This window comes from Passer domesticus, chromosome 20 (genome assembly GCF_036417665.1).
Source record: "Passer domesticus isolate bPasDom1 chromosome 20, bPasDom1.hap1, whole genome shotgun sequence".
Lineage (NCBI taxonomy): Eukaryota > Metazoa > Chordata > Aves > Passeriformes > Passeridae > Passer > Passer domesticus.
This window is the reverse complement of record NC_087493.1, coordinates 3739284-3766559: the sequence shown is the minus strand read 5'-3', so window position 1 is coordinate 3766559 and position 27276 is coordinate 3739284. Positions and strand designations below refer to the sequence as shown.

Sequence of the window (27276 nt, the reverse complement as noted above, 5' to 3'; positions counted from 1 at the left end):
CTCTGGGGCCGTGCTGGTGGCAGTGCCCAGCCCTGCCTGCAGACCCAGGGTGAGGAGCACATCTCAGGGTGCTCTCCAGCAGCTCAGCCATTCCCGAGGTGGGACCAGCAGGATGCTCTGGGCAGCTTTTGGGCCACTCTGCTGCCCTGGTTCTGGCTGGGCTGTGCTTGCCCCGGACCTGCTGGGCCCTGGCAGCTCTTGCCTGGCCCCTCTGCTGTCACCCCTGCCTGGGAGCCATCCCCTCTCACCTGAGGGTGGATTTCAGCCCCCTCAGGCAGCCCTGGTTTCCGAGCTCCTGGCAGGATGCATTTCACAACCCCGGCCTGGTTTGTGTCTCTGTTGCTGTAGATACCAGCAGCTTCTGCCTCGGTGTGTTTGCTTGTTTTTCTCATCTTTCTATGGCCTTACAGACACAAAAACTGTACGAGCACATAAGTTCAGGGTTTCGAAAGGAAGCTGTGGTCTGAGACATGCAAAGAAATGTCAGTGGTGGAGAGTTACACTTGTGGTTAGTGACTGTTTATTTGTTTTGCTAAGTAGAAGCAGGTGTCACAGAGGGTATTTGGGGAAAGAGGAGAAGGGTTGTGTTGCTCAGAGGCTTGAAAACCTTCTCACCAGTGTTAACTGTTGTTTTCAGACACCAGCAGCAGAGAGAGAGAAGGACTTTGCTTCATTCTTTCAACACAAAGATTAAAACCTTTCAGCTTTCTCCTTTCATTTTCATTTTGTGTGTTACAACTTGAGAACCTTATTATCAAGGACTGCACAGAGATGATAGTGAAGCAGCGACAGAAACCCCAAAGGTGTTCACCAAAACCCCTAAAATTGTTCAAGGAGAACCATGAGAGGTTATTGAAATGCCTCGAGGTGCTGCTGCAGGATTGAAGTGTAATTTATGCAGGAAACTTTGTGTATTTAAAGGGTTACTCCCTGCCATTTACTATGGACTATTTTAAAGTTTACTGTCTGACAAGGAACTACCAGTGCACTAAAAATTCTTCTCTGGAAAGCTAATGTTTGTATCTCTTGGCTGCCACTGGTTGCTAACATGATGCTCAGTGTTTGGTCTGTGCTGAAGCTGCCTGTATCCAGGAATCTTTGTCTTCATCACTCTTGAATGCTCCTAAATCGAGGCTGGGGAGTGCTCTGGGATCTGCCAGGGCTCCAGGGAGAGCAGACAAGTCTGGCTGCATCTCAGATATTTCATGGTGTTCAGGAGAAAACGCCTTGAATTTAATCCAGGTTATTTACATAGTTCTTTTTTTTTTAAATTAGGTTCAGTTTTTAGTGGGTGCTTTATGTGAGAGGTTTAATTTCCTGTGTCAGGATGTTATTTGTAATTACTGTAGCCAGGATTTGGGCAGTTTCTGTTCTTGTTCTTTACCTCTCCCAGGTAGGACACTTCCTGCCCTGTGCTGGCAAATTGACTGCCCTGTACCTGGGCCCCAAATCAGGCTGACAGGGCACATTTCCCACTGTGCACAATTTTCAGGGCTAATTTTTGCTCTCAGCTTTCCAGATCTGCTTTTGTTCTCCCTTCCTGCCCTCACATACTGTGAGCAATTAACTCCTCTAAAAGATGTGAATTTTGCTATTAGAAGTCCACACCAGAGCACATCTTGATGCATTTTTAAAATCACTGCTTTGAAATGGAACCTCTTCTGCATTTTGATATTTACTGCTATTGTTTCCTTGGTCCACAAAGCAGAATTTGATGTGGGTCCAAGGTTTATATTCAGTTCCCACTTTGCCCACTGAGCAGTTTGGTCTCTGCCCTGCTCCAGGGGCTTTGAAGCAAGGAGAGCTCCACAGGTGGGGCAGGGTCAGTGTCTCATCCTTGAAGACAAACACAGAGGTTGAATTCTTGAATTCTTGACTCAGAGCTGTGCAAATAAATGAAATACATAGAAAAGGTGAATAAAGATGGGATGTGGCACTGCCTGTGTAACTCTGGGAGGACTGGGTTTGTCTCCATGAATCCACTTTGTGAGCTAAAGCTTGGGGGGTTGTGTTTAATTATTGGGGTGCTCTGTTTGCACCCGGGTTTGCTGTAAGTGCTGATGGGGAGTGGGTTCACCTGCTGGGCTCTTTGTGCCATTGGCCAAAGCTGGGAAAGGCTCTGAGCTCTGTCAGTGGGGCAGCAAATGGGAGAAGAAACAGAGAAATTCCCCTCCTAGGGTACAGTCTGTTTAATATTTTTTTATCTGGGTGGGGAATTGCTGAGAAGGGGGAGCTGTGCAGGGCCAGGGAGTCCCTGTGGGTGCAGCTGGAGGTTCCTCTGTGGGCAAAGTCCTGGCTGGGCTGTGAGCAGCTGGGATTGGGCAGAAAAGGGCCAATAAAAAGTGTTTGTCCCCAGTGTCACCCACTGTCACCCTGGTGGGGCCAGCCCGGCAGGGTTTGTGGCCCTGATAGCCCCAGGACAGGGCAGGGCTGTGCCTGCCCGGGGCTGATAAGGCTGATAAGGCTGATAAGGCTGTGGCAGCAGCCCGGGGGTGAGGATGAGCTGGGGCTGCGCTGGGCACAGGGATGGTGAGCTCAGGGCTGGCAGCACGACCAGGGGAAGGGAGTGATTTCAGGGCAGGAGGGAGCCCGCAGCCTGTGGGGAGGAGAGGATCTGCTGGGCTTCCTCTCCAAGCTGTTGCTCCCTGATCCCAGTTTCCCAGCGTTGCAGTGCTTGGCAAAGGCTGGCTTGTCCCCCTGCACTGCTTTTGTAGGAGCAGCAGAGGCACATCCCATCCTGTATCCACAGGGATTCTTCTCATCCTGCACCCCCAGGGCTGGGGATGTGCTGAGGGTCAGGACTGCATCCCTTCCTGCACCCCCAGGGCTTCATCCCATCCTGTATCCACAGGGATTCATTTCATCCTGCACCCCCAGGGCTGGGGATGTGCTGAGGGTCAGGACTGCATCCCTTCCTGCACCCCCAGGGCTTCATCCCATCCTGTATCCACAGGGATTCATCTCATCCTTCATCCACAGGGATTCATACCTTCTGCACCCACAGGACTTCATCCCATCCTGCATTCCCAGGACTGCATCCCTTCCTGCACCCCCAGGGATTCAATCCATCCTGCATCCATAGGGATTCATCCCTTCCTGCACCCCCAGGGCTTCATCCCACCTGGAGCAGGAGTGGCCGTGTGTGCCACAGTGTCCCCACAGTGTCACTGTCACTGCTGAGCTCTGGCTGCCAGGGCTGGCCCTGGCCAGGACACAGAGCCATGGGAAGGGCACTGCCAGCAGGGGAAGGGGTCAGGGACCTGTGAGGCTCTGGGCAGCCAGAGGGCTGGGTGAGAAAAGGCTCCAGGGGCAGCAGTGTCACAGGGGCAGAACTGGGGACCTTTCTGGGGATGCTCATCCATCACTGCATTGTTTGGTCTTTAACTTCTAGTTAATTCCATTAATTTCCAGTTCATTCCGTTCATTTCCAGTTAATTTCATTAATTTCCAGTTCGTTCCATTCATTCCATTCATTTCCAGTTCATTTCATAAATTTCCTGTTTGTTCCAGTAATTTCCAGTTCGTTCCATTAATTTCCAGTTCATTCCATTAATTTCCAGTTCATTCCATTAATTCCCAGTTAATTTCATAAATTTCCAGTTCATTACATTAATTTCCAGTTCGTTTCATAAATTTCCAGTTCATTCCATAAATTTCCAGTTAATTTCATTAATTTCCAGTTCATTCCATTAATTTCCAGTTCGTTCCATTAATTTCCAGTTCGTTCCATTAATTTCCAGTTTATTCCATTAATTTCCAGTTCGTTTCATAAATTTCCAGTTCATTCCATTAATTCCCAGTTCATTCCATTAATTTCCCGTTCATTCCATTAATTTCCAGTTAATTTCATAAATTTCCAGTTCATTCCATTAATCTCCAGTTTACAGCCACTCCCCTGCCACCAGCACAGCGAGGGGAGCTGGGCTGTTCCCTCCATGCCCAGGGCAGGGGTTGGGAGGGTGCTCAGCAGGGTTTAGGAGGAGCATCCCCTGCCCTGTGCGTGGGCAGTGGTGGGAATGGAAGCCCCCCAAGAAGTGCCTGTCCCCTGCTATCCTCAGCTGTAACTTCACAGGGGCCTTTGATTTGGGTCTTTGTCTCATTTCGCAGCACGTGAAAAATAAAACCACCTGTCCTACCATAGCAAAAGAGCCCAGAAGTGCTTAAACCCCCAAATTGTGATAATTCCCACAGCCCCAGCCCAGAGTGGTGGGGATCAAAGTGAACCAGAGGGGCACAGGGGAGGAGCAGCCCTGGTGGGACAGCTGAGGCAGGAGCACGGGGTGATGCTCAGCCTGGTTTGCTCTCACCTCGCTGCTCACAGGGGTGCTTTGGGCTGCTCCTGTGGCCAGCACCCAGCAGTGGATGCAGCAGAAAAAGCCTACACAACGTTAATGAAAGCTCTGACAAAGGGAGGCGAGGGGAACTATTGTCTCCTTGGCCTTCTCCTCAGAGCTTCTGCGTGTAATGAGACTTTTGGTTATGCTTGTGGCTTCTGTGACAAAGCTGTGATTTAAGGGCTGTCTGCTCCGAGGCAGAGCTGCTCACACAGGCCAAAGTGCTGGTGAGTAATATTTTACCACAAATTGTTGTAACTGGAGCTCGACGACTGCAGTAGGAAGGAGGGGGGGGCTGCGTTTGATTTATTAGATGACTTAGTGCAATTTGCAGAGCGAGCTTTGTGCTGGTGTGGCCGTGGATTTGCAAATCCAGCAAGTAAAAGTCCGTGGGAGTGGGGAGAGGAAATCTCCCTGGTTTGGTGCCACCGTGTCCAGAGGAGCAGCCTGGATCTGTGGGGGGCACGGGGGCTGCCAGGCAGCTCTGGGGACCAGCAGCAGCTGGGCATGTCCTGGAGCCATCCCCGTGTGTGTGCATGGAATCACAGGATGGAACCACTGAGGTTGGAAAAAACTCCAAAACTGAGCCCAGCCTTTGGTCAAACAGCCCCTGACCAGCTACACAGGGCACTGAGGGCCACGTCCTGGTGCTCCGTGGGCACCCCCAGGGTGGGGACTCCAAACCCCCCCGGGCAGCCCCTTCCCATGCCTGCCCACCCTTTCCATGGAGAATCCTTCCTGGATTTCTCCTGCCTTTTGGCACCAGGTGTAAAACAGCCCCTCTGGGCAAGCAGGGCTCCCTCAGCCTCCAAACCCAGCCACAAAGGGACGCTTTCCTAAGCCCCAGGCTGTCCCTAAACCCCAGACTCTTCCTAAACCCCAGAGTGTTCCTAAACCCCAGACTGTTCCTAAACCCCAGAGTGTTCCTAAACCCCAGACTCTTCCTAAGCCCCAGACTCTTCCTAAACCCCAGGCTATTCCTAAGCCCCAGGCTGTTCCTAAATCCCAGGCTGTTCCTAAACCCCAGACTCTTCCTAAACCCCAAACTTTTCCTAAACCCCAGGCTGTTCCTAAACCCCAGACTCTTCCTAAACCCCAAACTTTTCCTAAACCCCAGGCTGTTCCTAAACCCCAGAGTGTCCCTAAACTCCAGGCTGTCCCTAAACTCCAGACTGTTCACAAACCCCAAACTTTTCCTAAACCCCAGACTGTTCCTAAACCCCAGAGTGTCCCTAAGCCCCAGAGTGTCCCTAAGCCCCAGACTGTTCCTAAGCCCCAGGCTGTTCCTAGAGCCAGCCTGTGCAGCATCTTTAGGAAGTTCTGAGGAGGAAGGAGGCGTGGAGGGCAGGCTGCTGCCGGGCTTGCATCACTGTGAGAATTCAGGTCATGTTTACTACAGGCAGCTGGAACACGATGATCTCAGACGGTAACAAGTAACATCTGAGGGGACGAGTTAAAACATTCAAGCTGTTTTGTAAGCACCTACTTTGCTTTCTTTCCAAGCCCAGTTTGGCTATTTGCACGGATTCATTTGTCCCCTTAAGAACCCGGTGTCATCTTGCTGAAATAAGTGAAAAAGGACAGGAGGTTTGCCCTTCCTTTTCATTTCAAATGGAAAAATGGTTTTGTCTTTTTTTGTTTGGCTGGCTTTGTGTTGTTGTTTTTGTTTCATTTTTTTTTTTTTAAAAGGCCCCAAAACAGCAAACAAAGCCCCACAGTCCAGCTTCCTTTCTGCTTCAGCAAGGACAGATACCTGTGCTCTGAGGGCTTCTGGCCTCTTGCAAGCTGACCTTGTGTAATTTCCTCTATTTACATTTGGCCAGCACTGGCCTCATTGACTACAAGAGTTTATACAACTCCTTTGGAGAGGAATACCAAGGATTGCTGAGGCACGTCCTGCCCACATTCTCCTATTTACTGTGCTGCTAAATAGATGTACAGTGCTGCTGAATAAATATATCCTTATCCTATTTTGTTCTTGCTTTAATGCCTTTGTGGCAGGGTAACAGAGAAGGTCACAGGCAATTAATTTAAACCAGGTGGGAAAAATGACTCCTAAAATCTTTCTGTGCAGGGAGACATCTGATAGTGCTCCAGTTAAATGTGATTTTATTTACGTGAACCGTGTGCAGGCTTTGTAATGCTCTTTTTTGGGGGGGTTGTTTTTGAGGAAACTGTTGCAAATAATGTTTGCTCACTGCTGTAAGAGAGCCAGAGTCGAATGTGGAGACAGATTATCTCCCCTGGACTTTGGTGCTGGCATGCACAGCTCACCTCTGCAGCCGCAGTGGAAACAGCTTGTACCTAATGCACATCAGCGTGGTGATGATTGCCTCAGCCAGCAGGGCATTTGCAAACCTAATGCTTGCAGTGGTATTTGGGACGTGGCAGCACTGCTCCTGCCGGGGTTTGGGGATGCTGGACGGGCTGAGCAGGGAAGGGCAAATCAAGAAATTAGGTTTGAGGGAGGGAAAATTGCTCTTCATCTGCTGTTTAGTGGCTTTGAGGGGGGTGGGTTTAAGTAGATTTTTTCTGATACACGAGTTGCTCAGCCTGGCATGGAGAAAGCATTCAGCAATTCAGGGGTGATAAAATAATGCCATGGCTGTGTGCCCAAGTGCCACCAGCTCAGGACAAGGCTCCTCTGGCCAGGGCTCCTGGGTGAGGCTCACAGGAGCACCCTCGAGGGCAGCACTGATCCACAGCCGGCAGGCAGCTCCTCCAGAGCTGGGATTGCCCAACAGGGCAAGCAGGGCCACTTCAGGCTGCAGGAGTGATGTGGCAGCTCCCCGCTGCAAACCAGGGATGCAGGAGAAGCTTCTTCACTGGGTTTATTATTAAAAAAAGTGAGGAAGAAAAAAAAAAACCAAAAAAAAGGAAAAAGTTTATTGCAAATCTCAGTGTTTAAGAGTATTTCCAGAGTCCATTTTGTTACAAACAAATCAGTAAATCCTGCTTGTGCTGTGCCCTCACACACACACACTCACCACTCGCTCCCCTGCTCGCGCCACGACGCAGACAGGAACAGAAAGGGACTGTGAGGTCAGTGACAAACGGAGCATTTGATCTGGATTGGAAACTTGGTAAAAAAAAAATAAAAGAGAGAGAAAAAAACCCAAACTAAGTACAGTAGAACCTCGCAAATCTGCAGAACAGGGAGCTTCCACACACACGCAAAACCTGGAGGCCTTAATTCCACTTCCAAGCAGTTGTAATAGCAAAGTGCTGTAGTGAGGTCTCGTATCACAAAGACTTCAACAACCTTACAAGGATAGGCTACAGAACATTTACCAAAACGCTTGAAGTATCATAAATTAACAATAAATTAAAAGTACATCGTAATGCAACGTGGCTATTTGTTCACTGATCACCGATTCACACAACTCTAGTTCTCTGTAAGGGATCTTCCAGTCCTGGGTGCAACACAGCGAGGTTCTGCTGGCCGTGATAAAGTGCTGAGGCAGAGGAAGGACACGAGACCGCAGGTCCCGGGCAGTGAGGATGAATTGCTCCAGCCACTTGGTTGCAAGAGTGCCTGTTTCTTTTTTTTTTTCCTTCTTTTTTTTTCTTTTTTCCTTCTTTTTTTTTTTCTTTTTTCGTTTTTAAATTTTTTTTGACATCTAAGACAGAAAAAAACAAACCAAGCACCTTCCCAAAAAGAGGTTGTTCTTTTTTTTTTCTTTTACAGATTGTCCCACATTTCTATGGCTGGTAAAACAGACAGGTCAGTGTAGCAGTTAATGGATGATGCCACTTCCACTTAAGTACACAGAAATGGTGGTCTGGGGTTTCTTTTTCCCCCAGACCAGAACAGACTTGTTTGATTTGTCCCCCTGAGTTGCCTAGAGGCGAGAAGATGCATATAGGTGGGGTAAGCAAGCTCGTGTCACTGTGAGCAGGAATCTCTCCCATTAAGACTGAATGAACAGCTCAAATGCTGTCTTTTATCCTTCCCTTCATGCACAGGCTCCGCTTCATGTCTCACTGAAGTCAGTAGCAAAAAATAAGAAGCCCCTGGCTGACTTTAGGGCAGAGCTGGGGAAGGGGTGCAGCTCGGGCCACCCCACCCCGTGGTGGCAGGGCTGGGGGGCAGAGGGACAGGGGAAGGTCCTGGGGGGGCCACAGGCAGCTGGGGCTGCAGCAGAGATTTCCTTGTGCACCTGTGAGCCGGGGTTTGGGGTACATTAAGACATCCTGGGCCAAATCCTCCCTGTGGGGTGGGCTGGTTCCAGCAGCCGTGCACCAGCTGAGCCTTTTTCCATGGAAAGAGATGCTGGATCTGTAGTTCTTTTCTTGTTTTTTTTTTTTTTTTTTTTCCTTTTTAAATAACTGGGTTACTTAAGACTTACCTATTAAAAACAGCTACACTTTATGCTGTAAGAGTAATTTTCCCAACAATTTCACAAGCAATACAAGATAGGCATTGAAGAGATTGATGTAAAGACAGCTTTCCGTTATGCAGAAGATCACTTTTCCTCTCCAGTTATTTAAGCTAACCTCCTTTAACAATCCCAGAATAAATTAATAAATACTAGTTAAATTAGAAACAGTACATCAGGTCTGACTATCAACAGACAACAGTTCTAAGGATCCCAGGTGGGAGAAGAAAAATGATCTTATGAAATATGTGCAGTAATAACTGGCCATAAAGACACACGGAGCCTTTGATTTCCCAGCATTATGTGACATTCAAGTTAAGATCATTAGCAATGGTTTCTAATTGTCAGCTATCTAGCCTGGCCTCCTCCTCCTCCAAGCTAAAAGTGAGTCTGTATCCCTCCAGAAGATGCAGTTGGCTACTGGTGGTGTCTGAAATGCTCGTCTCCAGTTCGTGTCATCGGGTCTGTGTGGAGTTGGTGGTAGGGCATGGCTGACAGTCAGAGGCTGAGCTGCTTCTGCTGTTGCTGTTGTCAGTATTTATGGATCAGTTGGACCTTTACCTATGCTTGTTATCAGGAAAGCAAGTGTGCATCACATCTTCATGCTAGACAGAAGTTATTCTTATGTGACTATCCGTATTTTCTATGGAGCTTTCCATTGTTGGTTAAAAAAATTCTGTCTAATATTTAAAAAAAAAAAATTGTTGGTAGCAACTGTTCACATTTAAAATTTCACATTCCCTTTAGAATGGAGCTTTAAAACGTGGAGCAGAGCTGACATTTCCCCCAGCCTTACACTGAGTACATTAGATGGAGACGGAACAGGGTTTTTTATACCACGCTGTCAGAGCCTTTTCCTGAATTTTCTGCCTTTCCAATATCCATGTCTATAAAGTCATCTGGTAGTTCTGGTGGTGGCCCTGCCGTGCCCTCCTCCACGTGCTGCTGCTGCTGTTGCTGGTGGCACAGCCCAGTCTTGCACGGCCTCACCAGGGCCAGGAACACGGCCCCCAGGACCATGCCAGCAGCACAGGAGTAGAAGGCTGAGCTGTAGTTCTTTGTCGTATCCACTAAGACACCTGGAAAAAAAACATTTACAGCAGTTAGCCACAGCCCACTCCCCCCCTGCCCTGCCCTGCCCTCCTGTAGAGCTTTAATCTGCATTTTATCTGTGGCCAAAACTCGGTGACAACTGGATGCCACGTTAAAAAATAAACCCATTGTGTTCTGGGGTACACAGTGTCATCTGCAGGCCACTCAGAAGCCCCTGGGCACTGCAGGGATGCTGAGATGCATCAGGCATCTGTTTGTTCTGCCAGCCTTCACCTTTCTGCAGTGCGTGGCACAGGCACAGCAAGAGGGATTCGCCTCTGTTTGCGCCTGAAGTGCTGCCAGGTTTGGGTTTCTAACAGGATCAGGGGAGCACTGCAGCATTTCCCTTCCCTCTGAGCTCCTCTGCCTCATCCGTGGGACTCTGCAGAGCTGCATTGCAGTCTTCTGGCTCTGGGAGACTCCCAATAGTGGCTGCAGGGTTTTTAGGGGGGTGCTGGGATTAGTGCTGCCAGAATACCAGGTATAGTGATACCTTCCAGACAGAGATCAGCACCAACAGCTGTCAAACATCTCCAGAACAAAACCAAGACCAAAGTTTGCGTTACCTGCAAGGGGTGGTCCAGCCAACCCAGCTAAGCTCTGAATGAAGACATAGACTCCAGCTGCAGAGGACATCCTCTCAATGCCAACCACGTCGTCTTCAGCCAGGAGGGGAATATGTGTGCCCGCCACCGTGCCGAGCATGAACCCAAAATAAACGCTACATATCATCAGGCCCCAGAATCCAGAGGCAAAGGGGAAGGCAACCAACGCTACCGACAGCAGGGTGACGCAGATGAGCTCGATGTAGATCTTGCGGATGGGCTTCTTGTTGAGAAGCCAGCCTGCAAAGATCCTCCCGAAGACCTCGGCGATGGCCATGGCTGACAGGATGTAGGCAGAGTGGTCTTTGCCGATGCCGAGGCTGCGGCTCAGGGGGATGATGTAGAGGGAGGGAGCGAAGAAGCCCAGGGTTGCAAACAGGCCAAAGAATGCATAACAGATAAAGCTATAGTCTCTCATCACAGAGAAGTCCAGTAGTTTGGTTTTTGGTTCTGGAGGGGTGCTGTTATTGTCAGCGGGATTCTGTCCGTGTTGCTTTGGTTCTTCACTTTTCGGCTCTGCTTTGGTTTTTCCAGGCACATTGCTGGGTGAGGTAGTTATATCGACTCCTGAGTCTATGGACTCTATTGAGGTGCATGTTTGTTCGTTTTCAAGCATGTACTTTGTCTCTGTGGACTCCTCTGGAGGCTGTGCTTTCACTTCTTCCTGCTCTCTGATGACGATGGGGCGCAGCAGCGAGCCGCAGGCGGTGATGCCCAGCTGCAGCACCCCGACAGAAAGCATGCTGTACCTCCAGCCAATCTGCTCCTTCAGGGCCGTGATTGCTGAGGGAAGAGGAGAAGTGTGACTGGGAAAGCCTGTGGTTACACCAAGGAATTGTATTTACAGCCAGGGAAGGGACTGGAGATTGACCACTGCAGGGTTCCAGGCACCTCTCAAAAAGGCTGAGCAGGGCTCCCACTACCCAGGGGTCTGGCACCCACCCTCCTCCCCTCTGCTGCAGCAGAGAGAAGCTAAAAGCTGTGTCTACCACCTGGCTAGCAGATGCCACCCTCTAAGTAGCCTCTTTTGAGGTCTCAGCAAGTTTGGGGACAAAGAGGGTGCTGTTTTCAGTGAAGGAGGGCAAACTCAGCTGCCCCCAGCCTGAAACCAGCTGGCAGAGGAAGTCGCTTAGCTCTGCTCAAAGGTGCACGTCACTGCCTAATTACCAGCCTTCCTTTGCACCCAAAGCAGCTTTGCAGTGGGGATTAGCCCAGAGCACAGCAGACCACATAAACCTCCAAGGGCAGAGGTGACAGGGCCGTGACGCCTGGGCACAGGTCCCCAAAAGGCTGGAGCACTTTGGCAGCCCGTGCTGAGCACAAGCCCAGTAACCTTTAGGAGCAGCTCTGGGCACTGTGTGTTTTAAATAGCTGAAGTTTCTCGGGCTTATTTTTAGCCTGCCAGATCTATATAGGGAGCCTGGCGGGCTGCATATCAGCCAGGCATGTCCTGCCCTGGCACATGGCACCGGGGGGGCTCGGGCAGTGTCACACCCGTCCTGGCAGTGCTGGGTGCCACGGGCACGTGAGCAACCACTTGTGGGCACTGAGCTGGCCTCTGGCTGTTTGCTTGGGGCAAGGATTGTGCCTTTGGCACTCCCAGCACGTGGGCACCGTACCTGGTGCGAAGGAGAAGACGGCGAAACATTCCCCTGTGGATGCCACCGCTGTGACCAGCGAGCGCCTTTTGTCAAAATACTGTGATAAAATGGTGACAGTCGGGAGGAAGGAGAGGCAGTATCCCAGGCCTGTGAATAAATGCCAAAAATTGCCATAACAACAAGTAAAGGAGGGGGAAACACCGATGCAAGAACACGTTAAGTCGGCTTTCCCGGTGGTCATTACAGTATCATTTCGGCCAACTCAGCAAGTCACCCTGGAAGAAAATCATTGGGGAAACCAGTATGTTATTTTTTTGTAAATTGGAAGGGGGAAAAGAAAAGAAAAAGCAAAGAAAAAAGGAGAGTAAAACCCAAACCAAGAGACCCAGCATCCCAAACCTGCTAGATAATGCCTTCTGCTCCCAAACAGCCAGCGGGGTCCACTTTGAGGACCTCATCTGCTTAAAGTGTTTGAGCCTGCAGCAACTGTTCCCCTAAGCAAGGCAAGCTCCTGGCCATGGACATGAACAGGACACCCAGGCCAGGCTGGAGAGGGGGAAAAGTATCAGGAGAAGAAACCAGAGACAGAGGGAGGTTAGAGGATTTGATCCCAGGCACAGCTTTGGTCTCCCCAGCCATCCCAGCTGAGCAGAAGCGACCGGCGCGGCTGCACGAGCTCAGGGCCGAGGCCAGGGCGGTGCCCGGGGTGGCACGGGCACAGAGCCAAGCCCGGGGCCCATCCTCGCTGCGGGATCAGCTCAGGAGGGGCAGCAGCCCCAAGCACACCCCGTGGCAGGTGGGGCCGGGGGCGTGACTCACCGGAGACGATGCCGATGGTGACGTACATGTCCACCACGCTGCGGGCGAAGGCGGCGATGACCATGCCGGTGCTGACCAGCAGCCCCCCGGCCATCACCACCAAGCGGTGGCCGAAGCGGTTGCTCAGGACCGTCGACAGAGGAGCTGCAGAGGGAGAGAGCTGTGGTCAACACCTCAGCAACTTCACAGCCACCATCTCTGCGAGGCTGGTCTCGTACTCCTGCCCGGGTCCCCATGAGGTGCCACCTCCCTGCACAGCCCAGCGTCACCCTGGAGCCACCCTGGGAGCACTGCACAGCTCACAGCGCTACAAAATCACCAGAATGCACTTAAAGACAAGCACGTGGCAGCCTGGGACAAATCTCCAGCCACATGCCCGGACAGCACTGGATTTCAGCAAGGCTCAAGTTATTTCTAATCCTTTTCACTGCAGAGTTTGGTTTGAAAACTGTGGGTTTTTGCCTCTTGCTGGTGAGACCTGAACAACTGGGTCAGGCTCAGTGACATGGACCATGTCCCTGCACCACCCACAGACATGAGCTGGGGCTCAAAGGGACTGCCAGGCTGAGCATTTGAGGAGCAGCCTCTGAGCTTTATGGCTGTGATTTGATTTATAATGGAGCCATTAGAGGCACAAAAGTCACAGGTGCCAGGTCCTTGCATGCTGAGTCAGCAGAATGACTGCCCCTTGCACCTGGGCCGAGCGCCTGCTCTTACCTGTGAAGGTCTGCACAAACACACATATGGATATTATCCAGGATATCCTGCTGTTGGTCTCGTCAAAGCTTTCCATCAGGTCGTTGAAGAAGACTCCAAATGATTTTATGATGCCGTATGTCAGGGCTTCCACCACAAAGAACGCAAAAGCGACCGTCCAGCCCCATCCTCCGTCAGGCACTTTAGTATAAACGTTTGCAGAGGTGCACGGCATCTTTACAGCTTTGACCGTCATTTTGGATCTGGGAAAAGAGGGGACAGGCAACCAGGCATCAATTGAAGCTGAATTTTGCTGGAAGAGGCACAGCCTGGGAGCTGTAGCACCCCCAAGGCACTGTGAGCCAGACCCTGTGCTGCTGAGGAGTAAGTGTGGGAGTTGGGCTGGTGTTTGTGCCTCTGTCCCTCCGTGGGCTCCTTCCTGCTGCTGCCCTGTGAGCCCTGCACCAGAAACTCCCAGCTCAGCACCCGGGCGAGCTGTTCCCAGCAGCCAAGCCCGGGAGCTGGGAGCTGTCATCTGTCTGTCGGTGCATGGGGGCGGATGGATGCAGTTCGTGAAGGATCCACCGCGGAGCCCAGCGCTGGTGGAGCCGCACGAGCCCCCGGGGCACCCAGCGTCCCCAGCACAGCAGCTCAGGGCTGCCCACACCTCCAAACGGGGTGGGGACACCCCCACTGCCACCAGCTCCCCTGCAGCCCCCTTGGTACTGCTGCCACCCCCGGGGCAGAGGGGCTGGACGGGATCACCCCATAAGACACGGGGTGTCAGCCCTGCCCCGTGTCACCCTGTGGGGTGTGGGGGTGGCTTTGGTCCCACATGGAGCCCCCCATGGAACCCCAGCACTGCCACGACTGCACAGGTGGGACAGCAGCAGTGTCACAGTCGGGGGGAGGACACTGTGCTGGGGTCACCACCACAGCTGCACGGGGGGGACAGTGCCAGGGTTACAGCCCTGGGCTCACTGCCACACCTGCCAGGGGTCTGCTGTGCCGGGGTCAGCATGGCACCTGTGCAGGGGGACAGTGCCAGGTCACTGTCACACCTGCACGGGGGGAGTGCTGAGCCGAGGCCACTGCAGCACCACACCTGTGCAGGGGACAGTGCCGGGTCAGAACCATGCCTCTGCAGGGGGACAGTGCTGGGGTCACTGCCACACCTCTGTGCAGGGTGACAGTGCCGGGGTCACCGCCACACCTCTGGGGGGGGACAGTGACAGGATCACCTGCGCTGGGGGGGTCAGTCCTGGGCTCACTGCCACACCTGCAGGGGGGTCTGCTGTGCCACAGCCACCAGCATACCTGTGCAGGGGGGACGGTGACAGGATCACCTGCACTAGCGGGGTCGGCTCTGGGCAGGGGACAGTGCCGGGGTCACGGCCACACCTGTGCAGGGGACAGTGCTGGGGTCACTGCCACACCTGTTTGGGGGTGCAGTGCCCGGGTCCCCCGAGGGACACCCGCGGGTTCAGCTCCCGCGGCCGCCCCGGCAGGGCAGCGAGCGGTGCCGCCCCGTCCCGCCCGGACCTGCGGCTCCCCCCGCCGCCGTCCCCGGCAGCCACCCGGCATTTCCCTCCTCCATTTTAGACTCGGCTCCTCGGCACGGCGCCCCGAGCCCCGGCCGCAGCGCACCGGGGAACTTCGCACGGCGGAGCAGGCGAGTGCGCGGCAGCGGGCGGCGAGCCCACGCCGGGGGTCCCCGAGCGGTTCGGGGGGTCCCCGGGCCCCGCAGCCCCTCCTGCGGTGCCGCATGGCTCCCGGGGGATCCGCTCCGCCGGGGATGGAGCGAGGCGTGGGCTCCTGCATCCCTGCGGCGCGGGCTCCGCTGCAGCCGGGCAGGGCGGGGGGCACGGGCGGGACCCCCGCCCGAACTTTGTGGGAAGTGCCCGGAGACCCCCCGAGAGAGGGGACGGGGCTGCCGCGAATTCCTGTGTCACGGCGCGGGGAATGAGGGGGGAAAAGCAGATCGGGAGGAAGCACGCTTTAGGGAACAGAGCAAAAAAAAAAAAAAAAAAAAAGATAAGGGAAGGAAAAACAACCCAGCGAAACCGCAAACCTGGGCGTATGTTTTGTACATTTAAAGATTAAAAGAAATAATGATGGCCGGGGAAAAAATTGAAAATGAAGGAGCCGGAGCGCAGGGGCCGGCGCGGCCCCCCCTCCCTGCATCACTTTCCCAACATTTCAGCCCTGATTCCTGCATCGCCGGGGCCGCGGGCTAAAAATACAGGGATGCGGGCGAGGGGAGGTGGGGACGGAAAACGCTGGAAAAACGAAAAAATAACGTTAAAAAGCGCCCCAAAACAGGGGGGGAAAATTAAAAAAGGGAAACAAAGCCCTCCCCCACCCAGCTCCCGCGGAATCCCCGGGCGGGAGCCCCACTCACCCGGTGCTGCGGCGGGGTCAGGGGCTGCCCATGGCCCGGGAGGGCGAGCGGGCGACCCTCGGCGAGGAGCGGCCCCGCTGCCCGCCGGCCTCCGGCCGCTGCTGCTCCCGCTGCCCGCGGCGGCGGCTGCTGCTGCTCGGTGCTCGCTCGCAGCCCTTTTATACCGGCTGGAGCCGGTCTCCGCCGGCGGCTCCGCAGCGCCCATGTGCGCGGCGCCGGGCCCGGCTCGCCCAGCGGCGGCACCGCGTGTGCGGGAGGGGCGGTGCAGGGGCGGCCCCGGGCCCGCAGCCCCCGCGGCCCCCGGCCCGCACCTGCCCCGCACGGGGAGCTCCGGCAGGTGCCGGGCCGTCCTGCCAGAGCGGGGTCCGCAGCGTCCCCGGGTGCGGGTCTGGGGTATTCCCGGGGTGCGGGGTCCGGGGTCCGGAGCATCCCCGGGTGCGGGATCTGGAGCATCCCCGGATGGGGGATCCGGAGTATTCCCGGGGTGTGGGGTCCGGGGTCCGAAGCATCCCCGGGTGCGGGGTCTGGAGCATCCCCGGGTGGGGGTCTGGGTTATTCCCGGGGTCCGGAGCATCCCCGGGTGCGGGATCCAGAGTATTCCCAGGGTGCGGGGTCTGGGGTGCGGGATCTGGAGCATCCCCAGGATGCAGGGTCCGGAGTATTCCCGGCTGCAGGATCTGGGGTATTCCCGGGATGCGGGGTCCACAGCATCCTGGGGGTGTGGGGTCCGGGATGCAGAGTCCGGAGCATCCCTGAGTGCAGGGTCTGGAGCATCCCCGGGTGCGGGGTCTGGGGTATTCCCGGGGTCTGGAGCATCCCCGAGGTATGGGGTCCGGGATGCGGGGTCCGGAGCACCCCTGAGTGCAGGGTCCAGAGCATCCCCCGGGTGTGGGGTCCAGAGCATCCCCGATTTCGGGTGGGATGCGGGGAGCACACACCGGAGCCCCCCACCCCGGTGCTGGTTCAGCGTGTTTGTCCCCCCCGAGGTTTCGGTGTTAGGGGAAATATACCCCGTGTTTGTGTTTTTCAGGACAAAACATCTTGAATTTCTAGGGAAAAAACGTCGCTCTTGGTTGTGTTTTTAGGGGAAGCCACTTGCTTTAGTTGTGTCTTTAGGGTAAACCTCCTTTCCTTTAGGGAAAATCTCGTTTTGTTGCAATTTTAGGGGAAGACATCTCCCTTGGTTGCATTTTTAGGGCAAGTATTTTCCTTGCTTGAATTTTTAGGGGGAACCATCTCTAGTGGTTGTATTTTTAGAGGAAAATATCTCCCTTAGTTTCTTTTCTTTTCTTTTTTTTTGGGAAAAACCCATCCCCTAGTTGTAGTTTTATGGAATACATTTCCTTTAGTTGCAATCCTAGGGAAAAACATCTCCCTCAGTTAAATTTTTAGGGGGAACTGTCTCTGTCATTTGCATTTTTGGGGGAAACATCTCCCTTGGCTGTATTTTTTTTTTGGGAAATCGTCTCCTTTAGCTGGACTTTTAGGGAAAACATGCCCTTTTGTTGCATTTTTGGGAAAAACATCTCATTTAGTTGCATTTTTTTAGGGAAAAACATGTCCCTTGGTTGAATTACAAGGGGAAAACATTTCCATTGGTTGCATTTCTAGGGAAAACAAACTCCCTTAGTTGAATTTTTAAGGGAAAACATGTCCTTTATGTAGGAAGCTTAAAAAGTAGGGATTTGTGAGTCAAGCAAAGCAGGAGAGACCAACTCACCACTTACAGGCATGGGGAGGGAGGGAGCAGGGGTTCAGTCATCCTAAAATCACAAACATCCTGAGCTGGAAGGGACCCACAGGGATCAGCGAGTCCAACCCCTGGCTGTGCACAGACACCCCAAAAATCCCACACCGCCCTTGGGAGCGTTGTCCAAGCTCTGCTGGAGCTCTGGCAGCCTCAGCTCTGCTGCTGCTCCTGCTCACCGTGCACAGAGGGATGCTGCCAGGAGGGTTTGGAGTCTTGCACCTGCAGGGAACAGCAGAGGGGTCAGAGTGGGCACACCTCTCCTCCCCTGCCCTCCTGGGATCTGCCCCTGTGCTGGCCCAGGAGCCCACCTCAGTGTGCTGGGTTAATGTGGAACCTGCTGATCCTGGTTCATACCCCTGGAAAAAGCAGCCAGGTTAAAATGTCCCTGCACTGCAAGGGCTGCTGTGTTTGGCTTGGCCAGAGTCCCTTCTGCTGCTTTTCCCTTCCTTTGTCTCAGTGGGGTTGCTGGTGGGACAACACAGCCAAGGGCAGCAGGTACTTGGGGCAAAATTCTCCAGATTGCCCAAAATGAGGCAAATTGTTGCTTTTTTTTTCGGGAACTTTGGGAAAGCTGCTGCTGGTTTCTCTTGGCAATGCTGGCCCAACAGCTGCTGCCTCCAGCAAGTGCTGGTGTTCTCAGGGAGGTTTCAGCAGCTCCCCTCCTCACAGTCCCCTGCTAAACGAGCTGAAATCCATCAGAAATCCATCAGAAATCTGGGTTCTCAGTCATGGGAGTGTGCCCTGTGTGTCCTTGAGAGCCTCCTATCTCCCTGTGCCACAAGGAACCCCTTAGAGGGAGCCTTTGGGGTGGGTGTCCTTTACCCATGCCCTGCCTTTCAGGGGTACAGGTAAAGGGTGAGCACCTTTATCTGGCCCTGCAGAGCCGATATCCCGTTATACAAGCTTTTCCCTGGGAGTGGGTCACCCTCCCCGTGCTGAAATTCTTCCTGGTAACGACAGCGCAAGTGGTTGTGGGACAGCAAAAGAGGTTTGTGCCTCCGGGGGAGAAATAAGAATGCAAATATCTTTGGCATGAAAAACCCAAAGCGATTTGCTCCTTGGTATTTCTTGTCAGTGCTCTGCATCTGTCTCTGCCTCACCTTCCCATTCCTTTCCTTTGGGCTTTCCAAGAGCAACAAGGCTTTGGGGAGCCAGGGGGGCTGCAGGGGCCCTGTGGGGGGACGGGGATGGTGCCTGCAGCCTCTCCAGCCCAGAGCTTCCCAGCCCCACTGTAAAACCCTTTTCCCCCTGTATTTTTGCCCACTTTGAGGGGGATTTCCCTGTGCTTGGTTTGCCTGGGATCCTTTTCCCTGGCACATCCCTGGCGGGTCGGTGCCGTGCCTGGCAGCGCTGGCAGCGGGACGTGCCTCTCCATCATCCCGGGAGCTCCGGCAGCAGGGCTGGGCTCTGGGGGCTCTGTGATCCACAGGGAAGCACAGCCAGCGTCCTGGCTGGCTGGCTGTCCTGGCATAAATCAGCCGGGAGCTGGAAAAGAGGGCGGGCTGGGAAGAGCAGGGGAGCGCGGGCCCCTGCCCGAGCCGCCCGATGGCTCAGGGACTTCCAGTTCATTTATTCTGCTGGGGTTTGCCCAGCCCTGCTCGGCTGAATGTGAAATGTTTTCTCTGAAAGACCCAGCAGCGAGATGGGTGAAAAACATTCTCCTGTCCCAGGAGCTGGCAGGAATCCTGGTAAATCTGCAGAAGTATGTTTTTGTCGGTGCTGCTTGTTCTGTGAGGAGAACTAGTATAAACTATGCCAGTAGAAAACCTTTTTCCTGGAATGAAGTCCTGACTGTGTTCAGAGCATTGTCAGGATGGTTGTGCTGGGAAGGGAGCTTTGCTGGTAAACATGTCAGCCCTGGGGAGGCCCAGGGGGGCAGGCACAGAGCTCCTGCCCCTCTGCCCCACGGCCAGACCCCTCACCAGGTACCTGCTGCCCTTCTCTGCTCAAAACAAAATCTCTGGAATATTAAATTGCAAAAAAACCCCCATAGATTTGTTTTTCTGTCCTGCCATCCATCCCCCCAGGCATCCCCCCCTGGGGTCAGCACCAAGAGCCCCACCATGGGCTATGTCCCCATGCCATGTCACTCAGCAGCTGTGGGGCCAGCACAGCTGAGCCATCCCTTCTGCCTGCCTGCCTCAGTTTCCCTGACCCCAGCTGGCACAAGGGGTGACACTGGGAGCTCCTGGAGTGCTCCTGGATAACAGCAGCTACCCACTCCAGTTTGAATTGCTCATCCTTTGCTGTGTCCTTTTCTCCTGCTCCCTGTGGCTGGGATGGGGGGATCCTGCTGGGACTTTAGCAGGACCGTGGGGTGGGTTTGGGCTGGAGATCAGAGCTGGGACCCCCCGGGTGGGGGGTAGCTGAGCAGGGGGTAGCTGAGCACAGCTGGGTGTGCTTCAAAGGGCGGCAGGTTTTTCTGGGCTCCAGCCACTGCTTTGCTCTCCAGGCAGGCGTGAAAATGTGAAAGAATGTGAAAAATGTGAAAATGATCGTGCTGGCCCCAAGATTTGTAAACTTTCTGGTTAATGTGTAATAAATACATGACAGATACTGCCAGTGACCCCTCTGTGGTGGCACTGCCAGCGGTGACATCCCAGAGAGGCATCTCCCCTCCTCTACACCGGGGGACTCCTGCTTGGAGAGGCTTTGGGGCTTTTCTAAACTGGTTTATCAGGTTTGGAGTTCTCCAGGCTCCTGTGAGCAGCCTGCAGAAGGCAGGTTGTGTGTTTGTTCAGTGCTGCCCTGGCCAGGGTGCGTGCTGTGCCGCCAGGTGTGCCGTGTCCAGCTGGGAGCACACCGCTCATCCCCAGCCCTTGGACTCCTCCAGCTGTAGCCACCTGGGCAGTATTTCCTGCTTGGCACAGGGCGAGGTGCCACAGTGTTCCTGCCAGCCTGGGGAATCTCTCCTGAGTCATTCTGATTTTTGCAGGAAGAGCTGAAAGTTGGTGGCTCAGCTCTGGGTGGGTCCGGCTGCTGCAAGGCTGGAGGGGAGCAGAGGTGATCCCAAGGGGCAGAGGGGATCCCAGGGGGCTGCCACCTCCTCCAGGGGGATGTGCACAGCCCAGACTCACCGGGAATTTGGGCTGGAAAGGGTCAGAGAGGGCTCAGAGTGCAGGGTTGGTGCCAGGGATGGCCTCACACTCATGGATGTGGTCTGGATGTGGGCACTCCACAGGCTGTGTTCCACCTCGCCTTCAAACAGCCTCCCAGCATCAGGGATCAAGGAGTTTTCTCTGATGTTAATGCATGAATTTGAGCCCTGAAAGACTTTCCCTGTAATTTAGGGAGGAGAGAATGTCCTTTGAAAATCGTTTGGGTTGTTTTTGTTAGCTGTGTCATCCTGGCATCCCTCCGCGGGGTGAATGGAAGGGACAGAGGTTTGTGGCTTGGGCTGCTTTGAGGTGGGCTGGGTTTTTCTGTGGGGCTGCAGGTGCAGCTGGGGGGCCCTGGGCACGCTGGGGGAGCAGGGCAGCCCCTCAGGAGCGGGGCTGGCTCTGGGATGGTGCTGCTGGGAGGATGTTTGGAGAGGCTGGGATTTGGCACAGACACCAGCTCAGCCTGGGAGGGGCTGGCAGCTGCTGGGTGCCAGTGGAGGTGCCAGAGGGCAGGATTAGGTGGTGTGTCTTCCCAGAAAGCCTGAACACCACCTGCCCGAGGAGATCAGCTCAACTTTTGGTGCTTTGTTTTTTCCTAAACCCCAGGTCTGGCACAGGGTGATATCCAGCTCTGTTGTGGAGAGTCCCAGACAGGAGGCTGGGAAGGGGCTGGGATGGGGCTGGGAAGGGTTTGGGATGGGGCTGGGAAGGGTTTGGGATGGGGCTGGGAAGAGTTTGGGAAGGGGCTGGGATGGGGCTGGGATGGGGCTGGAAAGGGATTCGGAAGGGGCTGGGATGGAGCTGGGATAGAGCTGGGATGGGGCTGGGATGGGGCTGGGAAGGGGCTGGGAAGAGCTGGGAAGGGTTTGGGATGGGGCTGGGAAGGGTTTGGGATGGGGCTGGGATGGGCTGAGGTCTCCCTGACCACTGTGGAGTTGGTGGCTCAGTTCTGTGCTGTCCCTGGCCCAGCTGGGCTCAGCCCCTGGGTAAGGGGTGTTGGAGCCAAGCAGAGCTGCTCCTTTCAAGTCCCATCCATGAAGAAATCCAAAGGAATTTTTGTTTTGAAAGTAAAGGCAATTTAGCTGCCATCAAACATGTCCAGAGACCTAACCTGGATTCTTGGAGCTGTGGGCATGCAGGAGGTGCAGAACAGGACCTGAGCTCGTGGGCTTTGTTGGGGCAGGGCTGAGCAGCCTTTCCCAGAGCTGAGCCCCCTCCCACAGCTCAGCCCCACCACCCAGCACATCCCACCCCCATTAGCTGATGCACCGAGAGCCTCCAGGCTTCATAAATTATCACTCTGGGCTATGAATTATGAATGGAGCCACATCTCTGATCACTGCAATGCTCTGCTGACAGCCCGGGAGCTGCTGATCCAAGTGACAGCCCAAAGCTTTTAAAGATGTGAACAGCAAAACCTGGGAATAATTGACTTTGCAAGCTACAAACCGCTTGGCCTACAGATGGGGCTCATCGTATTCCCTCTCCTGCCTCCTCCTGTCCTGTTCTTCTCTTCTGTTTCCCAGTGTTGTCTTCTCTCCTCTCCCTCTCTGTGTTAATGGGTGTTGTCCTGGCTGTGTTGGCCATCCCATGGGAGCTGCATCCCTCATGCCACGTTCCTGCCCCAGGAAGCTGCTGGGGACAGCTGGGTCCTGGCCATCCCCACAGCCAGTGCACAGCTCCTGCTGCAGGACCCAGCAGGGTTTTGGCAGATCTCTGCAGCTTCATCCCCCTTTGGCCATAACTTTGTGTTCCAGACATCGTATTCCACAGCTCCATCTGCTCCGTGGAGCTCTGCCACAGCTCCGTCCCTGCCATCGGTCTTTGGAGGCTTTGTCCTTGAACCTTTCCATCTCTGGAGGCCAAATCCTGCCCTAAGCAGCTGGATGTGCTTAATCCTGGCTGTTCCTGGGGGTTTTGCCTTCTGGGTTTGTATGGATCCTGCCTCCCCACCTCTGGGGCAGCTCCCTCTGGCAGCTCTGCTCCCTGCTTGGCAGCTATGGGGCAGAGGGAGCAGAACTAAATTCAGACAGACAGTGAGCTTCAGACACTTGCCAGTTGTCACAAATGAAGGCAGGGACCTGTATGAACCCCTTGTGGGGCTGCAGGACTCGGGAGACATCCCTTGGCAAGCAGGAGGGAGCAGAGGATGGCAGGAGCAGGGGATGGCAGGAGCAGGACATGGCAGGAGCAGGGGAAGGCAGGAGCAGGGGATGGCAATGGCAGGAGCAGGGGAAACCACCCCAGCCTGAGCAGTGGGTGCAGGAAAGGGGCACTCTGCATTCCCAGTCCTTTCCAGCTGAGCCATTGTGAACCAGGCAGCAGAACGAGTTCAAAGGCAAAGCTTTGGTGTCTGCAGAAGCTGCTTTGCCCCAGGCTGGGGTGCAGGATCACTCCCCTGTCCTGACTGTTTTGTTTCCCTTGCACAGGGGATGCTGTAACCAGGTGAAGGATGGACTGACAGAGCCTCATCAGTTTCTTTTCCACCCAGGGCTGGGGGGCTCAGCCTGCAGGGAAGGAGCCATTTTTGGACACAAACATCCCTCTGGCTGCGGCGAGGGGAGTGGAGCTGCCGCGGATCGAACCCGCTCCTGGAGGGGAAAATGCCACTTCAGTTTGGTGTCTAATTAGATATTTACCAGGAAGGAAGGAAAGATATAAATAGGGTGACAGTGACTTCAAAGGGTGTTTTTTGACTTCTAAGAATAACACCTTTGCTGGCGCCGATTTCGGGAATATCGTCTGTGCCTGGGTGTGAAAGACGGAGGAGGTGTCGCAGCTCGGACGGCAGCCAGGGGAGCAAACCCAGACCCCAGCCCTGCTCCAGCCCCACAGACCAGCTGAGGAGGGGACAGAGCTCCTGGAAAGCTCAGCTGCATCCACAGGGACACAGCAGGGGCACTCTGGGGAAGACCAACAGTGCTGCAACGCGGGCAACAGGAGACGTGTGGCACCATGGGGACCCCAGCCCTGTCCCCATGGGCAGTTGTGGTGCTCACCCCGGTGCTGGTGGGACTCTGGGCTCCCTGTGTGGTGAGCAGGCAGCCCAACTTCATTGTCATCCTGGCTGATGACATGGGCTGGGGGGATCTGGGTGCCAACTGGGCAGAGACAAAGGAGACCCCACATTTGGATCAGTTGGCTGCCGAAGGAACAAGGTAATGTCTGCCCCCCTTCCCTGCCCTCACCCTGCATCCCTGGTCACTCTGTCCTGCAGCACAGGAGAATTCAGCCCTGCGGGACTGGCAGGTGTGGGAATTTTGTTGGTGTTGGTTTGGGTGCATGGGGAGGGTAGCCAGAGCACCTTGGGGTGCAGGTCCATCCATCCTGCTGGAACCTTCATCTGCCTCTCCTCACCCTCACCCCCAGAGCAGAAGGGGGAGTGTCCAGGGGAGCAGGGAGGGGCAGGGCAGTGTTAGAGCACACGGGGTCTGTTGAGTTGAAGGGTTTTTCATTTTGCAGGTTCGTGGATTTCCACTCAGCTGCCTCCACGTGCTCCCCGTCCCGCGCCTCGCTGCTCACGGGGCGCCTGGGGGTGCGCAACGGGGTCACCCACAACTTCGCCATCTCCTCTCTTGGGGGCCTCCCCCTCAACGAGACCACCCTGGCCGAGGTCCTGAGGGAGGCTGGCTACAGCACGGGGGCTATAGGTAATGCCCAGAGCGCCAGGGGCAGCAGGGCAGGTGGCAGAGGGTGACAAAGGTGCCCTTGCAGAGGAGGTACTTGTGTGAAATGCTGGCAGTGAAAGGGAAATCACGTGAGAGAGATTTCACACATCCCCCTTGGATTTTGCAATGCCAGGCTTAAAATCTTCCTTTCCAATGGTGCTGCTGGAAATCCAGACTTCTCCATTTAATCTCTCATCGCTTTATCTGCCGAGGAATGTGCTGGGTGTTCCTTAGCAAACAGGACTGGCTCTGCCATCCTGCATCCCACACCGCCCATGGTGCCGCTGGCTCGGTGGCTTTGGGCACCCTCCTGTCGCTGTGGGTCCCCCTCAGCCTGCACAAACCCTTTGCATCTGCAGCTCCTGCTGTTGTGCTGGCAGAAAATCCCTGTGTTTCTCCATTCCCCCCCAGTTTTTGCAGTTCTCCCTCTTGGATCAGCGCGTTTGGTGGGACCAAGCACGTGCCGGAGGTCAGAGGATGAAGCTGGGTTTGGGGAGGGGTGAGGAAGCCTGCTCAGGACACAAACACATGAAAGAGCCTTTTAAGGCTGGAAACACTCGCTTTGCACAGGCATGAGATACCTTATGCATTTTTTCTGGGTTTTCTGCAAAAATAGACGGCATTCTGGAATGGCAGCCAGCACAAACAAGGAACCTTTCTTGTAGCTTGATTAAAGCCCCCAGCGCTGCGGGCACCTTGTGGGTGAGGGCTGCTGGTGGCCAGAGCTCTGTCACCTCTGAAATGATGTTCTGTGTCCTCCACGCAGGCAAGTGGCACCTGGGACACCACGGCCACCATCACCCCAACTCCCGTGGTAAGGGCTGTGCCAGCGGGAGGGGCTGAGGGCCCTGTGGCCACCATGACCCTGCTGACCCCCTCGCTTGCCTCTCAGGCTTCGACTACTACTTTGGGATCCCCTACAGCCACGACATGGGCTGCACGGACACCCCTGGCTACAACGTGCCACCCTGCCCGCCCTGCCCACAGCACAGCACCTCTGCCAGGTACGGGGCACAGGGTGCCAGTGCTGGCACGGGGGGGTGGTGTTGGCAGCAGTGTCCCAGCCCTGAGGGCTGCCCTTGGCTGTGGTCGCCTCCCCTCATGCTCTGTGCACCCAGTTTCCTGCTGCAGGGCACAGGCTGGGAGCCCCCCGTGCCATGGGGACACTGGCACTGCTCCCTTTGCTCTCCCTCCCTCCCTCGGCCTTCTGGAAGCCAGGAGATCAACCAGGCTCTGGTGACAAGCTTGGGGTGGCTCTTCCCAGCAGGGTGGCGAGGAAGGACTGTTACACAGAGGTTGCCCTGCCTCTCTTTGAGAACGTCACCATCGTCCAGCAGCCCGTGGAGCTGGGCAGCCTGGCCAGGCGCTACGCGGAGGAGGCAGAGCGGTTCATCCAGAGGGCCAGGTGAGGGCCACCCGCTGTCCCCTGCCTGTCCCCTTCGCTGGGAGAGCTCCTGGGTCACTGCAGCACTCCTCTGCATCGCCCTGGTGCAATGCCAGGGGAGATGGGTGTTGCCCCATGGCTCAGATTTGGGGTGTCCGTGGCTTGGCTCCCTGCTGGAGGAGGCACTGGGGCTCTTCTGGTGTCCTCTGAAAGGGTCGTGTGTTTTTAAAGCCATGTTTTTGGGGAAAGTCAAAGCCTTTGAGTGGGGCTGTGCCTTCTGGGGGGAATGTGCATGATGTCACCGTCGTCCATCCCTGCATCCCTGTGGATGAGGTGGCAATGGGCTGGTGGAGGTGCCTCCATGGGTGTGAAGTGCTGGCAGGGGCTGTCAGCAGGCGCTGAGTGGTGTCAGGGTGGGACCAGAACAGCACCCAGAGGTGTTTGAACACGCCCCGTGTGTGAGATTGGATCAATTTTGTGGATAAAGCACTCCGGGATCGCTGGGCTTCAGGATCTGCCTCCCCCAGCCCCAGAGCACAGGAGGTGCCGGGCTGTGTTTGTCCCCGAGGAGCGAAGTGGCTCCTCCGAATGGGGCCCCGAGCCCTGCTGACGGGTTGTGTAATTTTAATCCCCATTATTGGCGGATTACGAGCTGTGACTTTGCAAAATGCCTCCCTGCAGAGTGAGGAGAGGAAGCGCTGCCGGGCAGCCCTGCCTGAGCCCATCCCTGCCTGCATCCCGGGATAACGCAGCCCAGGGAAGGCGGGTCCTGGGGGTGAGGTTTGTGTAACAGAGGTGAATGAAGGGCTGGGCAGGGAGCAGCACATGGGCACATGGCTCTTTATAAAACTGGGCGCTGTTTTGTTCCATAAAACCTGTAGTTTGTCCCTTTGGGTACCAAGGATTGGCCGTGGGTTTGGGATTGAGGCCATGTTTGGGATGCTGAGGGTACCCAGGCAGCAGCAACCCCTTCTCCTGCCAAACCCCCACCCCTGTGGGCTGCCAGGGTGCTCTGTGGCTGTGAAACCAAGGGTGTAAGCTCTGGGTTAATAGGAAAAACCTTTAAACTCCCAGAAGTGTGTTGGGGTTATCTGTGTTCACGGAGAACAGGATTAAGCAGGTGCCTGCCTTTTCTTCCCTTCCCTTTGATGGCTTATTCCAGTTTTCCCCTGCCTGACTCATTCATTACAGGGCAACAAAAGAACACCGGATTTGCCATCTCAGTGTTTTTTTAACCAGTCAAGGTTGAGCAATTTGTGACAGTGAGACGTGGCACTGCTCGAGCACAAGCGAGCGTGGGAGCAAAAGTCAGGGACTGCTGTCTTCAGTTATTGATTAAACGTTTGCCTGATCTTCAGGACAATTCCGAGGTGTCCGTGTGGCAAATGAGAGGGATGTTCAGCAGGGCATCACAGCCACGAGTCCATCGGGATGCTGGAGCTGGGA

The 27276-nt window shown here is 54.9% G+C and overlaps 2 protein-coding genes across 6 annotated transcripts in view; one reads left to right on the top strand and one right to left on the bottom strand.

Annotated features, from left to right (window-relative positions):
* Window positions 1-7205: 7205 nt before the first annotated feature.
* SLC16A6 (solute carrier family 16 member 6) lies at window positions 7206-13782 on the bottom strand. Of its 2 annotated transcripts, XM_064395984.1 has the most exons (5): window positions 13548-13782; window positions 12831-12974; window positions 12030-12158; window positions 10372-11193; window positions 7206-9792 (listed from the first exon to the last, which is right to left on the bottom strand). In XM_064395984.1, exons 1-5 carry the CDS (start codon window positions 13780-13782, stop codon window positions 9545-9547), a joined length of 1578 nt encoding a protein of 525 aa, XP_064252054.1. In that variant the 3' UTR covers window positions 7206-9544. The 2 variants fall into 2 exon arrangements, with proteins under 2 accessions (XP_064252054.1, XP_064252055.1); XM_064395985.1 differs by lacking the exon at window positions 13548-13782 and having other exon boundaries at window positions 12030-12286; window positions 12831-12970.
* The window catches only part of ARSG (arylsulfatase G), a 30246-nt gene continuing 16746 nt past the window's right edge, over window positions 13777-27276 (top strand). The window contains exons 1-6 of one of the 4 annotated variants that reach the window (XM_064395982.1): window positions 13777-13910; window positions 23208-23936; window positions 24241-24428; window positions 25213-25260; window positions 25339-25450; window positions 25711-25851. In XM_064395982.1, coding sequence (XP_064252052.1) covers window positions 23734-23936; window positions 24241-24428; window positions 25213-25260; window positions 25339-25450; window positions 25711-25851 — 692 coding nt within the window. In that variant the 5' untranslated portion in view covers window positions 13777-13910; window positions 23208-23733. Of the gene's footprint in view, window positions 13911-15092; window positions 15199-20089; window positions 21385-23207; window positions 23937-24240; window positions 24429-25212; window positions 25261-25338; window positions 25451-25710; window positions 25852-27276 lie in introns of those variants that run through there. The other 3 variants (XM_064395983.1, XM_064395980.1, XM_064395981.1) reach the window with 3 other exon arrangements.

Excerpts from the sequence above, each read along its gene's own strand:
- SLC16A6 (XM_064395984.1), bottom strand. The coding sequence starts at position 13,782 with ATGACGGTCAAAGCTGTAAAGATGCCGTGCACCTCTGCAAACGTTTAT. Across the intron at positions 11,194-12,029 it reads CGTCTTCTCCTTCGCACCAG|CAATCACGGCCCTGAAGGAG; the intron begins GTACGGTGCCCA and ends CTCTTCCCTCAG. Across the intron at positions 9,793-10,371 it reads GGCTGGACCACCCCTTGCAG|GTGTCTTAGTGGATACGACA; the intron begins GTAACGCAAACT and ends TTTTTTTTCCAG.